At 42.5% G+C, this 15,695-nt stretch overlaps 1 protein-coding gene across 3 annotated transcripts; it reads right to left on the reverse strand.

Annotated features, from left to right (window-relative positions):
- Positions 1-785: 785 nt before the first annotated feature.
- Positions 786-14,518, reverse strand: entpd6 (ectonucleoside triphosphate diphosphohydrolase 6). Of its 3 annotated transcripts, none has more exons than XM_061228717.1 (14): positions 14,341-14,518; positions 12,703-13,011; positions 10,641-10,717; positions 10,121-10,264; positions 9,614-9,689; positions 8,109-8,144; positions 6,587-6,675; positions 5,838-5,917; positions 5,626-5,690; positions 4,785-4,883; positions 4,163-4,303; positions 3,478-3,534; positions 2,730-2,842; positions 786-1,801 (listed from the first exon to the last, which is right to left on the reverse strand). In XM_061228717.1, the coding sequence occupies exons 2-14, from the start codon at positions 12,935-12,937 to the stop codon at positions 1,718-1,720; spliced, it is 1,296 nt and encodes a 431-aa protein (XP_061084701.1). In that variant the 5' UTR covers positions 12,938-13,011; positions 14,341-14,518; the 3' UTR covers positions 786-1,717. The 3 variants fall into 3 exon arrangements, with proteins under 3 accessions (XP_061084701.1, XP_061084699.1, XP_061084700.1); XM_061228715.1 differs by having other exon boundaries at positions 4,785-4,886; XM_061228716.1 differs by having other exon boundaries at positions 4,785-4,886; positions 12,703-13,118.
- Positions 14,519-15,695: the final 1,177 nt, after the last annotated feature.

Consider the following 15,695-nt stretch of genomic DNA (forward strand, 5'->3'; position numbering starts at 1 on the left):
AATACACCAGACTAGCTCAATAAAGCGTAGAATAGTATTTTAATCCAAAACAATTCGGTATTTGACTTCGGTCAGCTGCTGCCACCACCCTGTTAGAGACTGCAGTCAGAGACTACATCACCCCTTCAGCTTCCTTCATGTTTCAGCTGCGCTGGGTCCCAGTCCAGCTCCCGCTGTTGTGAAAGGATGGAGGACACTTACAGCCAGTGGCTTAGCAGCACATAAAACCCAGACTCCAGACAAGCAGCATCACGCTCGCGGCCATAAGGAATGGCCATACCCCCTCCCACGAGCAATAAATATATCTCCCTCCCCGGTTTAAGTAGGCTGTACATTTTGTTTACGACCGACCGAGGCAAGACATTAAAAGGGGAAAACCCCATTACTTTTAAAAGCCTCAGGGTTTCCGATACAGTCTGTGTGCTCAGCGCAATTACTTATGGTGGGATGAAAATAACAGAAGGGCTTGGACTGACCATGGTCTTATGTCAGTAGCACACCCACTCCCATAGCTGTCGTTTGGTTCTGCAGAGCTATGTGCCTCTGCCTTCAGAATCAGATTGAATCTGTAAATACAGCAACATTCACTTGATTTTAAATGGATATGGGTGTGTATTGTGTATTTGGTGGGTTAATGAAACCAAGGTCTCCTGCCACAATAGTTGTAATAAAGGTACTTAAAAACATGGGGGAGGAATCTGCCATGGTTGTACCTGCAGAATCCTGATGACTCACAGGTTGTTCCTTTGCCAGTCAGACATGCAGCATTCACAATGTACAGTATGTTAGTGGAGCGGTAACCAACGAACCCGTTTAATGATTTTAAAAAAAAGAAGGCAAGTAAACATTAACCGAAAAGAACAATAAGTCCACTGTTTGGCTGGAGACAATCAACAGTAATAACATTTGTCAAGAGAATGACAGAATACTTTTGAATAATTTATAAGGTCAGGCCTTCCCTGTGGGTGTTAAGCATCTTCTTCTCACTTAAGAGTGAGTGGGAGGACAGTCCGGATACTCAAATATCAATTAATCCGAAAGGAGAGACCGTCAACCCCCCAAGGATATACTGGCTTGGAGTACACAATGTCAAAGATGATCATGAAGGAATGGAACATGTACATCTAAGTATATATTCATTGATTTGCATTTGAATTCTTAGCATTGCTTGCTGAAATTCAGAAAGTAGCAAGTAGAGCTTTACAGAATCGCCATTGTCCATTTCCTCCTATACGCTGGAGGAGAAAGTGTTTGGAAGTGTTTGAGATTGGGAATAATTTCCTTCAGTTTGCTGACTGCCCATTTAAAACTAAAAAAAAAAAAAAAATGTACCAGTTACCCTCCACCTTTAACCCAAAATACTTATAAAATGTGAGCGCACACAGACGCCATTTGCACATTCATATTACACTCAATGGTGATGGAAGAAGCCCCTCTCCTTAGTCAAGCTTCTTCATGCTTCACAGTACCTCCTGGGTAGGGTTTTCCCCAAACAACTGACATTCCTTCAACATACAAAACACATTTTAACCTTTTCAAAAAGTACAACGTAATGCCCTGTAATGGCAATGTGTAAAAAAAAAAAAAAAAAAAAAACAAGCCTCACATTCCAAGTATCAAAACGAATACAATCATTGAGATTTGTGCCGCCCCACTCTGCAGCATAGTTGGTTTGGGACGATGGAGCAGCCATTTTGTGTTCAGTGCTGGTGAGTGCTCAGTCTCTGGAGTGTAACTCCATGTAATGGAACGTCGCTCCCAACGCCCAGCTTGTCTCCACGTTGTTTATCTTCTTCGCCAGCTACGAACAGAAACATGGCGGGCAGTTAGATCGACAGAACGCCGCCTCCGTGCAGAAAGACAAGGCTTTCCGTTTCTAACAGGACTGGAAAGCACAATCGCAAGGAGTCAGCCGACGGCGGTTAAACTGTCAGCTCCTTCTTGCATATTCAAAAGGGCCAATCAAATTCTTCAACACGATGAAAGACGGTGTACTTCAGAGATCTGCAGTCCTGGCCCAATGTAGCAGTGGGTTGTGCTTGCCTTTTGCCGTTTGGCACAAGAGCAGTTGTTGCTCACACAGTTAATTATTCTGAATATTACTGCATGTGGTGTATGTTTTTCAGCTTGCTCACTTGCATAGTTTTCTATAATATAATGGACTGCCATGTCAATTCGGGCCAATAACCTGTAGAGCAAGTCAGTGACATAGTAAATTTAACCAAATTTCCCCTTGGGGAAGTTTCTCAGCATGTTGAGGCACTGTTATACTATGTGGGTGGGCCCCACAATCCATTATCGAGTTTGGCCCATACCAGCACCACCTGCACAAGCTACACACTCTTGTCTCTTGAGCTCGACTGACGGACTGAACGTTTGCCTGTCTGCTGCGCCCCACCCCCGGCCTGTAGCATAGTGGTTAAGGTACATGACGCAAGGTTGGTGGTTCGATCCCCGTGCGTAGCCACAATAAGATCCGCACAGCCGTTGGGCCCCGCATTGCTCCAGGGGAGGATCGTCTCCTGATTAGTCTAATCGACTGTATGTCGCTCTGGATAAGAGTGGTAAGAGCAAATGCCATCAATGTAATGTAATGTAATGTACTGAAAGGGGGCTGTAGCGTTGAGCAGAAACACAGCCAAACCGAGTGCTCCAAATCACCACATATTAGGGATGAAGTAATAGCACATTATAACACAAAACGTAATATGATGTGTAGTAAATGTGACCTTTAGTTCTTTGTCCTTTGGGAAACCCAGCTCCTGTAGCAGCACCGATATGTAGGTTAGGTCCAGGCACAGGAAGGGATGCGTTGGGGGAGTCTCTGCTATACTGTTGCACACTGCAAGACAACAAGGTGGTGGGCAGGAGGTGTGTTACACATTTTACATTTTAGTCATTTGGCAGACGCTTTTAATCCGACTTACAAGTGCATAGGTTCTACCATAAGTCAGAGCATCAGATCCAGAAACTAGCAAAATACACAGGAAATGCTGTTCTAAACATAGTTGTCATCAGAAGTGCATTGTTTTTTTGTTTTTTTTTGTTTTTTGGGGGGGGGGGGGGGGGGGGTTAGACAAGGATAGGGATATCAGAAAGGAGGGGCAGGGGAAATCAGGAGGGAGGACTAAGGTAGAGTTTGAAAAGGTGGGTTTTGAGTCTGCGTCGAAATAGGGGATCTTATTCAGCTTGAAGTGGATTTGAAAACGATCTTTCCGCCTGCAGAAAGCTTGTGAGGGTAATATCACGCTGTGTCATCATGGCTGTAATGACAGCACCAGGAAACAGGAAATGGTGATGGTGAGGATAAGAAGGTGATAGTGATTATATTGATAATGGGATTTTGTGATCGTGGTTATGATTAAATGCACTAAGAATGACATGAATGTAGAGCATCATTGTGGCCAATGCCACCATGGTGAGTGAAAAAGGAAAATAAATAAGGAGACAAGGAGACAAGACAAATCATCATCTTACCCTTCTTGGCAGCTTCGATGTAGTCATTCACTTTGATAGTTCCTCCATCTTTTTCAGCTAAGGACGGGAAAAAAAAAAGTCTTCATGAATGCTGAAACACGCGGCTGGCTGGCAGAACACGCTTGTGGCTACCAAGCCGACACTTGAGTGCTCTGTGTAATTTACAACTGGAAACTACGTGTTCACAACCCATTGGACCATTCAGTGTGTAAGAGGGATAACGCAATTAGTCTTTAATTAGAACCGGGTCAAGTGTGCAACGGAAATGCATATTTCTCTCAGAAAATCTGCTGGGAAAAATATCAAAAAAGATATTCCTGCAGTTCCCATGAAATTATAAGGAAATGTGCCACTATAGTAAATATGCAATTTTGTAAAATAAGAATTTTCTTCAGGGTAAAATGTAATCTGTTTTTATTTTTCTGTGGTCAACATGAATTTGTTGGAGCCTAAATGGTTATAGCATTTTGCCCAGACATGTTTTTTTGGGTTTTTTTTTTACACTGTACAGACTATAACACCACACAATGAGATCTGCACAGCTGTTGGGCCCTTGAGCAAGGCCCTTAACCCCGTATTATCCCCTGCTTAAGTCAAATCAACTGTGAGTCGCTTTGGATAAAAGTGTCAACTAAATGACAAATTATTAATTATGTTTTTATGAATGGGAATGCAAGGCTCCTACCGATGGCCCCGATATCCACGGCTCTGTCGTAGTAGTAGGAGAAGGCGTAGAAGTGTGCATCTTCTGCCTCCTCTGCCTTCTGCACCTTCTTGTAGAGAGCCTTCTCCACCTTGCTGTAGCAGGACTCGTATATGGGTTCCCCTGGAACAGAGCGTGTCTGATCAGTGTCCCAGCCCATGTTCCCCTCATTCACACACAAAATCAACACTATCTTTCATTCTGCCACACCGTGATTGTGCTGCATTCACCAATGTGCTGCAAACAACCATCTTGCAATGCAGAAAGTGCAGCAAAACTTCATTTACCTCTCCAGGAAGTCAATCATGTAATTTAATTACATTTCTGTAATTTAATTACATTTCTGTAATTCCGCTATAAGGAAATTCATTGGCAACCAAACAAGCAATGGTGCCCAATTATACAACTGCTTTAGAGATGAGGTGAACTAAACTTCAGTCAACTAAGGAAATAAATTCAAATCATAAACAACTGGAACAACTAGAGAACGCAGTTATATACTGTAAGGTATCATTCTCATATCAGTTAATTGGCCCGAACTCTAGAACCCAGCTCAGTGTACAATAAAAATGTTTTAACACCGCACAGTGATGAAGTCCAGTACCTGCCTTCTGTCCTTTCACAGTGTAGTCCACTTCAGCATGTTCCCAGTGCTCTGTGGAGTCAGGAGCCAGGCAGGGGCTCACCAGCTCTGTACTGCCCTCTACTGTTCATCCAGGGAATATACACCATACTTCATTTTAACAGTAGGCTGTCGACATGGTTGTAAGAATGCATGCACATTTAATCCCCCCCCCCTCCCCCGCAGACACGGTCATTTTAACTGTTTAGCATAAATGGCAGTTGGACTTTCCAGGTGTGAGGTAGACAGCCTGATTGCATTCAATCTTTGTGACTGCATATTTGCAGAAATTCATTTTGCAAACGTGTACCCGTCAAACCTGTACATGAACAGGAAAATCCTGAAACCAATTAGTGACGGAGAAAGGCGTGCAGAGTAGGCTACTTATTAGGCTACCTACCCTGTATTAATTACGATTAATGATAGATAATAACAGAAAACTGGCACGACAACAAAAAGGGAGCACGCTCCATCTAGAGGCCAAGAGATGAAACTGCATGGCAACGTCTGTTGGATTCTACAGGTTCCCCTTATTTGACGTGCCCTCAAACTTCAAGGGTTATCATAAAATACACAGAGATTATCATTGGGGTAGACACTATGTAGACACAATTGTTTCACAAACAAAATCGTGAAAGTTCAAATTGAATCCCTACCAGTAAAAAAAAGAAAAAAGAAAAGTCAGTTGTTCAAGCCAAGCATTGACTGAATGACCTGAATGGCATCCAAGGAATTAATTTCATCTTCTGTTATGAGAAGACAAGATAATGGTGTAATTATGCACTCGGTTCTTTAGAAGTTGGGTAAATTGTAAACTACATACGAGGCTGTCCTTCCACTCCTCCCAGGACCGCGAGTCTTGCTGACATCAGCCCAAGGCCCAGGTAGCTGGAGAGACAAGACCCAGATCAGCGCACTGAGCGTGCTCAGTAACAGGCGAAGGACCCACATTACAGTCCAGTAGTTTTTTTTTTGTTTTTTTTGCTAATGATGTACTGGTTCATAAACACATTTACAAATGCTGAAGCCACTTACCTGTGTGAGTAGAGTGTGTGGGTGCGGTTGAACATCTGAAACGAGGTTATGTAGTCAATGGGTGAGGTCTGGATGGATTTCTGAGGGGCAAATGAGAGAAAAACATAGTACATCAAGTACTACACTGTCCTAACCCAGGCATCCATTTGAATCCAAGATACAAATTAACGATTCAGAAGAATTGTATCTATTTACTTTATCAAGCAGCCAAGACTTTTTTTTTTTAAGACCACTTCCTGGTCAGAGACATTGCTCACTAACACCAGTGCAGATTTGGTAGGCCAATACTGTGTGACCACTGATGAGGGCCAGCCTAATAGCAGAAGCTTTCCATTCCTCCGTATTAACTGCTGTATAATCCACATTCTGACGGATGATTGTAGCTGCATGCATATCGCAGGTTTAAGTCGTTACTCAAATACTGCTATGAGTCAACTAGCCCTGGATATCGTTCCCACAGTTTCATCCACTTGGCAAATGATGTTGAAAAAATGTCCACAAATCAGTTCAGCTTATCAGCTTGCTGGCAAATTTAAAGTCTTTGGAGCGAAATAAATCGGTTCTCGAGTAGACCTGACCTAGTTAAGCAACAAGACACCCGCCCCCTTCTCGAAACATTTATTTACCAGCCTGTGAGATTAACGCTGGAGTTTGCAGATTAGGCAGGAAGATGGGTAGGCCGTCGCAGAAGTGTGTGTGTTTAAGAACAGCTCCTGGCAACCTGGGGGGGGGTCCAACATGTACGTTACCTCGTCCTGAGGGGAGAAGGTGATCTGCGTGGAGCCCCCTCCCAAATCCAGCATGCCGACCGTGGCCCCATCTCCACCTTGGAGCCCCCCTGCAGGGAGAGAGGGATGGGGTCAGCAGTAGGCACAAACCCCCGGGCCAAGCAGTCTAATCAACACCCACATAACACTCTCCATCCCGTCTCTGCGTTTACCCACATAACACTCTCCATCCCGTCTCTGCGTTTACCCACATAACACTCTCCATCCCGTCTCTGCGTTTACCCACATAACACTCTCCATCCCGTCTCTGCGTTTGCCCACATAACACCCTCCATCCCGTCTCTGCGTTTACCCACATAACACTCTCCATCCCGTCTCTGCGTTTGCCCACATAACACTCTCCATCCCGTCTCTGCGTTTACCCACATAACACTCTCCATCCCGTCTCTGCGTTTGCCCACATAACACCCTCCATCCCGTCTCTGCGTTTGCCCACATAACACTCTCCATCCCGTCTCTGCGTTTGCCCACATAACACTCTCCATCCCGTCTCTGCGTTTACCCACATAACACTCTCCATCCCGTCTCTGCGTTTGCCCACATAACACTCTCCATCCCGTCTCTGCGTTTGCCCACATAACACTCTCCATCCCGTCTCTGCGTTCACCCACATAACACTCTCCATCCCGCCTCTGCGTTTACCCACATAACACTCTCCATCCCGTCTCTGCGTTTGCCCACATAACACTCTCCATCCCGCCTCTGCGTTTACCCACATAACACTCTCCATCCCGTCTCTGCGTTTACCCACATAACACTCTCCATCCCGTCTCTGCGTTCACCCACATAACACTCTCCATCCCGTCTCTGCATTTACCCACATAACACTCTCCATCCCGTCTCTGCATTTACCCACATAACACTCTCCATCCCGTCTCTGCATTTACCCACATAACACTCTCCATCCCGTCTCTGCGTTTACCCACATAACACTCTCCATCCCGTCTCTGCGTTTACCCACATAACACTCTCCATCCCGTCTCTGCGTTTGCCCACATAACACTCTCCATCCCGTCTCTGCGTTTGCCCACATAACACTCTCCATCCCGTCTCTGCGTTTGCCCACATAACACTCTCCATCCCGTCTCTGCGTTTGCCCACATAACACTCTCCATCCCGTCTCTGCGTTTGCCCACATAACACTCTCCATCCCGTCTCTGCGTTTGCCCACATAACACTCTCCATCCCGTCTCTGCGTTTACCCACATAACACTCTCCATCCCGTCTCTGCGTTTGCCCACACCACATGTGCGGCCTGTAGCGTAGTGGTTAAGGTAAATGACTGGGACACGCAAGGTTAGTGGTTCTAATCCCAGTGTAGGCACAATAAGATCTACACAGCCGCTGGGCCCTTGAGCAAGGCCCTTAACCCTGCATTGCTCCAGGGGAGGATTGTCTCTAAAAATGTGGCAATGGGACAAGAGCATTAATATGATCAAAGACATCAGCAGCAAGAGTATGTTTAAAATGCGACCAGTCTCACCTGTTAAGAAGTTGATCGTGATCCAGGCTGAAATACCTGCATTTAGAGAGGAGGAGAACACAGAAGTTTGTCAGCATGACTGTGTAGCAAGGCTTTAAAAGGTCAGGCAAGCAGGTTCTTTACCTGCAATTAAACCGAATGATAATCGCAAGCAACCCAGCCTGTTGTTTGAGGCATGGGATATTTCAAGTTATTGCAGATTCAGTGCGATCGTGCTCCTGCAGTCCAAACTCTGTCTGACCTGGGGCTTTCTAAAGAAGGGGCTTTACTGGAGACACATTTGCACAGAACAGCACTGCGGTGAGTTATCGAAGCTTTGGGACAAAACTCTCAACACCGCTAAGACGCAACTGAGATTTCTAGATCGACATTAAACCCTAAAGTCATGCATTACAGCAGTCACTTAGCGCCCCTCTGGCTTGTCCTGTGCCCCCCTCATCGAATACGACTTAGCAGCCATTTACAATAAGACCTCTGTCTTCTGAAAGGCCAGGGTAATCTCTAACGCCGTAAGCAGCACAGCACGAGGGCCAAAACCCAACCTATAAAGACCCGATTGAGCAGATTCCACTGTTTCAACAGAGAGAAATCACAAGGAGGTGGTCCATTAGGCAGAATTTCTGCAATTCTGTAAACGTAAAACTACATATCCTCCTTACTAATGTAGCCCATAATAAAATAAGAGACTTTGGTAAAATGAAATTACAATGAGTATATAAATGATGAACTGTGTATATTCTATGTACTGATAAAAAGAGAACTCATGGTTCTGGGATAGTATTTGATGCAAAGCAGCATTATCTAAACTGTAGTACAGAAGCGTAAAAACAAAATATACGGGCTGCATTTTCTTGACAAGTGAAATTGATGGAGTGCGATGCTGTCATGAGGGAACGCTTACTGTAAAGTGACTACTTAATGTAATGCATCAGAAAACACAAGCCCCCAGTCCCATAAGCTACTGGTGGATTGAACCTGGGCCCATTATTCCTGATTAAATTATCACTGTTTTCAGTCTTAATGCCAAACGTACATTAATATAGCCACGGAAGATAGAGCTATATCATGGGATTATGTTTAGCTTCCATTTTAGTAGTGTGCCTTTTGTGCGTGAAGATCAAAACAAGGACGGACTGTGCTCTTTTTCATCTCTAAATCATTTCCATCTGATCCCTTCAGTAGCTGACACAACAATAGATGGAAGAAAACACAAGGTTGCATGCATGTGTGTTTTGTTTTGTTTTTGTTTGGGGCGGCCTGTAGCGTAGTGGTTAGGGTAAATGACTGGGACACGCAAGGTCGGTGGTTCTAATCCCGCACAAAAATAAGATCCGTACAGCCGTTGGGCCCTTGAGCAAGGCCCTTAACCCTGCATTGCTCCAGGGGAGGATTAATCTAAGTCTAATCAACTGTACGTCGCTCTGGATAAGAGTGTCTGCCAAAATGCCAATCATTTTTCAGTGCACATCTGCGGGGAAAGCTATGGTGAAAAAATGAGGACATACCTTCTTCTGTACCCTCCATTATAGACACGCTGTCATGTCTGGACAGGAAGGGAGACTCATCAAAAACCTCCCGAACCTTGGGGAACAGGCATTTTCAAGCCATAAGCATCCATGTTAACAATATGCACTAGGCCTATGTCCTGTATCTGAATCAGAAACGGAACAATTCAAACGACTAGATTATGGGACAGTTTAGTAGGTTTCCGGCAAGTGCTGTCCATTTTTGTCACAAGCTGTTGTGTTTTTTGTAACATTGCCACAAACACACTTGCACCATACTACACACACATTTTTACTGATATATGATCATTAAATGTTTTCAAAACATGGATTTCCCCCACTCGTTCACATTTGTATAATGCAGGTCTTATCGTCTGACGTAATAAAACTGACACAAACGGCGAGGGAAAATATAGGGAAATATTACACAAATCTACCAGCACACCATGAGCTTGTGCGTGTCAAAAGACAAGTGATTCTATGGCAAAAGGCATCCGCCTCCCCTACCTTATCGAGGAGTTGTTGGGCCTTCTCCCCGGGGAGGAGCCGCAGGCCGGCCGTGGCCTTCAGCACCAGGGGGGTGATGTTCCACTGGGAGGACGGCACAGACTCCTGGGCCACCTCCAAAAGTTCCTGGATTCCATCCGTGCACTGAGGGACCGGCCCACCCCACGAGGACAGTGTCACACAGTGTAGCATAGAACACAGCCGTTGCGGTAAGCCCGAATAAGGGCACGAGGTTATTGGGGCGACATTGGCTCAGGCAGTAAGAGCAGTCGTCCGGCAGTCGGTTGCCGGTTCGATCCCCCGCCCGGGCTGTGTCGAAGTGTCCCTGAGCAAGACGCCTAACCCCTGAAAATGCTCCTGACGAGCTGGTTGGTGCCTTGAATGGCAGCCAATCACTGTTGGTGCGTGAGTGTGTGTATGAATGGGTGAATGAGAAGCATCAATTGTACAGCGCTATATAAATGCCAACCATTTACCATTCACACCGAGAAAGTGTCTCAATTTCCACAAAGCCGTTTACCTTTTCGGGATCGTCCACATATGCAGATAGACCTGGTTTTATTGCTCTGAACGTTTCACGGGCCAATTTGTGTGTCGCTAGAAAAAAGAAAAAGAGAAGTATGTCAATAGAATATTATACACTTTACATATTCGCTGCATATTCTAGACGGCACCTTTGCATGAAAATGTAAGCGGCGACCATCGTGTTTGTTAACAGCAGTAAAGAAACACACGTCATCACAAAACGTGCTCTATAGTTCAATACAGTGGTAAAGCTATCTGTGTGTGAGGGTGTAATGGAGGTTAAATTCTTATTCTTAATCCTTCAGGGTGTGAGATCACATTATGTGATTATAATGTTCTCAACTGAACACCCTAATGCTGATGCAGCAATCACTACTGGTAACTGAGTTATAGGACACTGACTGAGAAAACAATATTCCAAAAAATCGAACTTGAAAGGGTTAATAATGGCAAATGGTGAATACCCATTACAAGGATATTCTGTTGTAGAAAGTCAGTGTTGTAGTGCACAGTGTACAGAAATGAAGAAACTCCACAGGCTAACCTATGCAGACCGTAGTGCACTGATACGCATCAGAGCAGTTTCTCCAAGTTCTGCACCGCCAGATAGTGTGAAAGGAGGTGCCGTATTGGGTCTGTGACATGAACAGCCTACTTTTTCATTTTTTGATAATTATTATCTCCAAGGACTATTAGACACTTCTGCTGACGTCCAATATCGTAATGACTGAACATGCTGTAATATTTTACAAAAATCACGTAGCTGCTATAATTCCATTTGCTGATTATAAGAAGCTTAAATAAAAAGATTAAATAGTGCGTTAGTGAAGGGTCGACAAGGAATAACAGTTAACTTGTCATATGGCTTAGTTATGTTCTGTTCCAATACATGAAATCCAATATACTTGCTCTTTTCTTTAGAGACTGTGGCTACCAAGCTCCAGTGCTAATGTCTATGTGTGCCGAACTGTGGGGCGTTGACAATATTAACATGAATGGCAGGTGCTTAATGGCCATCAGAATATGACAATCATAGATTTAACAATAAAGCCAAAGCAGCACTTAAGTGATTTAGCTTAATGTTTCAATGCGATAATGATGGCCATCCTGACAGCCATCAACAGAGCTAAATACAGCAACAAAAAAAAAAAATATATATATTTTTTTTTTTTTTTTGGGCTCTTCTCCATTTGAAGTTTAAAACACAGGGGCAAAAATACACTGCGTTCTATAGAAGCAGATATTTTGAAAGAGTTTTTAAGATTATAATGAGCAATGACACAGACTTGAACCACAACAAAATAATTACTATTTCAGTGTCATTTGTGTAGCTTATTGAACATAATATTTTCGCAGCCATAAGAAATTCAATAAGAAAGTGCTTCATTTAAATTAAGTCGAGAATTAGATGTCACTGCTCAGCATGAGTATATTAAAACATGAATCGCTTTTTTCATAATATCAGCCGGTGTGGCAGAAATTTGTTTTCATCACAATGTTTGGAGTTTTGGAGTTTTTCATCTCACTAATACCGCTGTTAAATTCCACTTCTGGTGCATGTCATAATATTATGAGTGACATACAGTTGTTATTGTTTGTCAGTTGCCATATTATGGTTATTTTATCAGAATACTAGTGAATTGGTGCGAAACACATTTTGAAATGTGTTCCATAGACTCAGCAGTCCATGGGCTAGCTAGCGTAAGTCTCCTGCCAATGAAAAAAAAAAAGTTATCTGGCAACTTTGGCAGATCACTATCAGATGTATATAAAGTCCAATCTTATATTCAGTTGTGTGAAATGTGTGATTTAACCCATTCACATACAGTAGGGGTCACCAACCCTGTTCCTGGAGATCTACTGTCCTGTTGGTTTTCATTCCAACCTCAGCGAAGCACACCTCATTCAACAGCTAGAGATCCTGTTGAGCTGTTAATTAGTAGAATCGGGTGCGCCAAATTTGGGTTGCAATGAAAACCTACAGTACCAGATCTACAGTACTACCCGGGCTCTCTTGAAACTGAGACCCCTAGCTTGTAGAACACGCAGGGACATACCGTTTTCTTCAAGTAGGAACTGGAAAATGTGAATCCGTGTCCCAGTGCTCCCAGCATCTATCATAATCCCATACTGGAAACGGTCAGTGCTGAGGTTTGTCGGGTCTGTTCTGGAGTGAGGGTATTGCGGTTTGGAGATTGTCTCTTTTAAGATCTGTGGCCTCCTTATGTACGTCAGGTAGGCCACCGTACCGACCACCAGAATAAACAGGATGGCTAACTTGGGAATCTTCATGTTGTCCGAGTAAAAGGCATGTGCTGCTGCTTTTCCCAGACTTAAGTGGAGCCCATTCCTGGTGACAGTGCCCACTGCCACAGAAAGAAAGTCTGGTTTATTACATTGGAGTGATTTTCTTCTCTTTTTTTTCAACTGTCAACTCTATCTGTCCCTCAGATTGCGCTCGGATATCAGCTTTCTGAAATACAACGCCACACTGACTGTAAATGTTCGACAACATGTTGATAGTCTGATAAGAGTTCCACAGAAGGATGTATTTCCATTTATATTATAGAGGAAGCAGTATTTCACAATCACATCTTGTTAATAATAGCTAATAATAATAATAATAATAATAATAATAATAATAAGTAGTGATGGGTTCCATTCCAATCAATTTCCCCCAAATGTATGTGTCTTTCCATGATTAATTTAAAACAATCTAACACACTTTAGACTTCATCATACTATTGGTCATACAAACACAGTGCGGTATGGCATCAATTGAAAGCCTGCTGTTTTTTTATTGATGACAGTACACCATTTATAGTGTAATCTATTTCATACGTTTTACAGGGGGAACATTTATTTTCCAATCCCCTTTCTGGGGAAAAGGATTAACCCTTAATTTTAATGCTCACTCTCCACACACAGATTGCTAATTATCATCAGTATTATATTATCATCAACTAAATATTGCCTTTCATGTCTTTTACTAGCTTCTATTGCTTTCGTCCAGTTCGTTATCAAAAAAGAGAATATGTTCTCGATGACATACCCGGTTAAAAAAACAATCATAAATCATGCACTTAGGACATTTCAGAATGATAAACAATACATTTCACAATTTGTCGAACATTATTATAGGCTATGTGGCTATGTATCTAAAACATTATGTTGTTTGTTGTACTCTATACTATACTAGCCCAAGCAGTAGCGAGTTAACATTGTGATAACTCACAACCCCTTAACTACACTAGCTATCAAGCAGGTAACGTTAAACGCAACAGGGTAGCGTTGGTTTGATATTTTATACGAGGTAACTAGTGTTACATAGCAAGTTAACACGTAGATACATTTTCACGTTAGCCTAACTTGTATGTATTGCTGCAAGCTGGCTAGCAAGCACTATTAAAAGTTGGTCAGCTGGCAAACAGCTGTTTATATTCCTGCATCAACAACCTAAGCCGCTAATATTTGTTCAGCCAAGTTACCCAGCAGTGGTCTAACGTTAGCTAGTACATCCATCTAATCGTCTCTCAGCTTGAACCATAATAGCTATATTAATATAGTAACATTAGGCTACATTCATCTTTGTAACTAGCTAGCTAGCCAGATATAAACAATACGCGGCGTTATCCACACATACGTTAGCCTAGCTATGTATTGTAACAGATAGGCTATAACCATGGCATAGCTACCTAGTGGATCGTCTTCCTGTTAGTTAGTTCCCGTAGAATGATTCACCCGGTTAGACGCTAACAGCAAAAGCTGGCTAAATAGCTAGACAGCTCATTTGCAAATGGGTGTTGCTTTCCATTATCATTTCTTCAATGGTGTCTTTTATGTTTAAAGTCAACCGACCAAACCAGTCCGCATTTGATTACGTCAGCAAGTGTACTCGGAGGAAGATGACGCATGTAAAGAGCAGGCTGGGCAAGTTGACAGAAAGATAGTATTGCGTGTGATTGTATATATTATAAATCTTCTTATGTATTGCTTTTGTAAATGTTTCAGTAATAATACTGTAGTGTCCACATGCTATTCAAATATCCAGTACTTGTTACCTAAGTCATACAATGTGGTCAAAACATCTAATTTTCCAGACTTAAAAAGACTTAGACCGTTTTAGGTTAATTAAATATTTAACTGTTTGTGTGTTTGTTTGCGCGTGTGTGCATACATTTCATCTAGCATATCAAATTACTGTAGTTAGTTCATTCTGAATTTGGCAGTAATAACATAACTTTTTCTGTCGTGTGTGTTTAGCAAACTTCAGTGCAACATGTAAGCGAATACAAAGAGTTGACATTGATGTTGAAGGGTAGAGGGCGCTATTATTCCAAGTTAACTATTCCAGTTGAGGTTTTGCTGTTTAATTCTTCAACTTGACTTGAATGGCCAACGGTTTCGCAATTAATGTATGAATAAAATAGCGCACGTCAGTCCTCTAAACTAGAATAAATATAATTTATTAATCACGGGCTTCAGAACTTTGAGGACATCTGTACGATTCATTGTAACATTTCAATTTGCATTCTATAAAGCTTCTACATGTTGCGTTCCATTTAAAAAAATACTTGTAGATGGTAATCGCCGATGAGGGTATATTAACATATTATGCATTCAAATATGACTACACAGAGAAAGATGTGTGTGTGTTATGAGAAAATAATTCCTCAGTAGGTCTTGATTTTACTGTAATTATGAAATGCAATTGGGAAGCAGGCAAATTTCAGGTTCTTGGATGCATTCATTAAACCTTCACTGGAGGCCAGTGAGATTCTAAGAACTCTGACCAGATGACTTGTTTAAATAGTCTTTGGTGTTGGAAGAAAATTGAATCCAGCATGAAACGATTTTTCACAATTAATGGACAGTTTGTTGCATTCCACAAATATAAAAAAATATATATATATTTTTTAAAACATAACACGCATAAATCCTCATAAAACATGTTGTCCAGACACTCCTGAAACATTTCCCTATGTGATTTGCACAATTCATACTCACTTGAAACCACCACATAAAACACATAAAACAGAGTACCTTATCA

This window comes from Conger conger, chromosome 18 (genome assembly GCF_963514075.1).
Source record: "Conger conger chromosome 18, fConCon1.1, whole genome shotgun sequence".
NCBI lineage: Eukaryota > Metazoa > Chordata > Actinopteri > Anguilliformes > Congridae > Conger > Conger conger.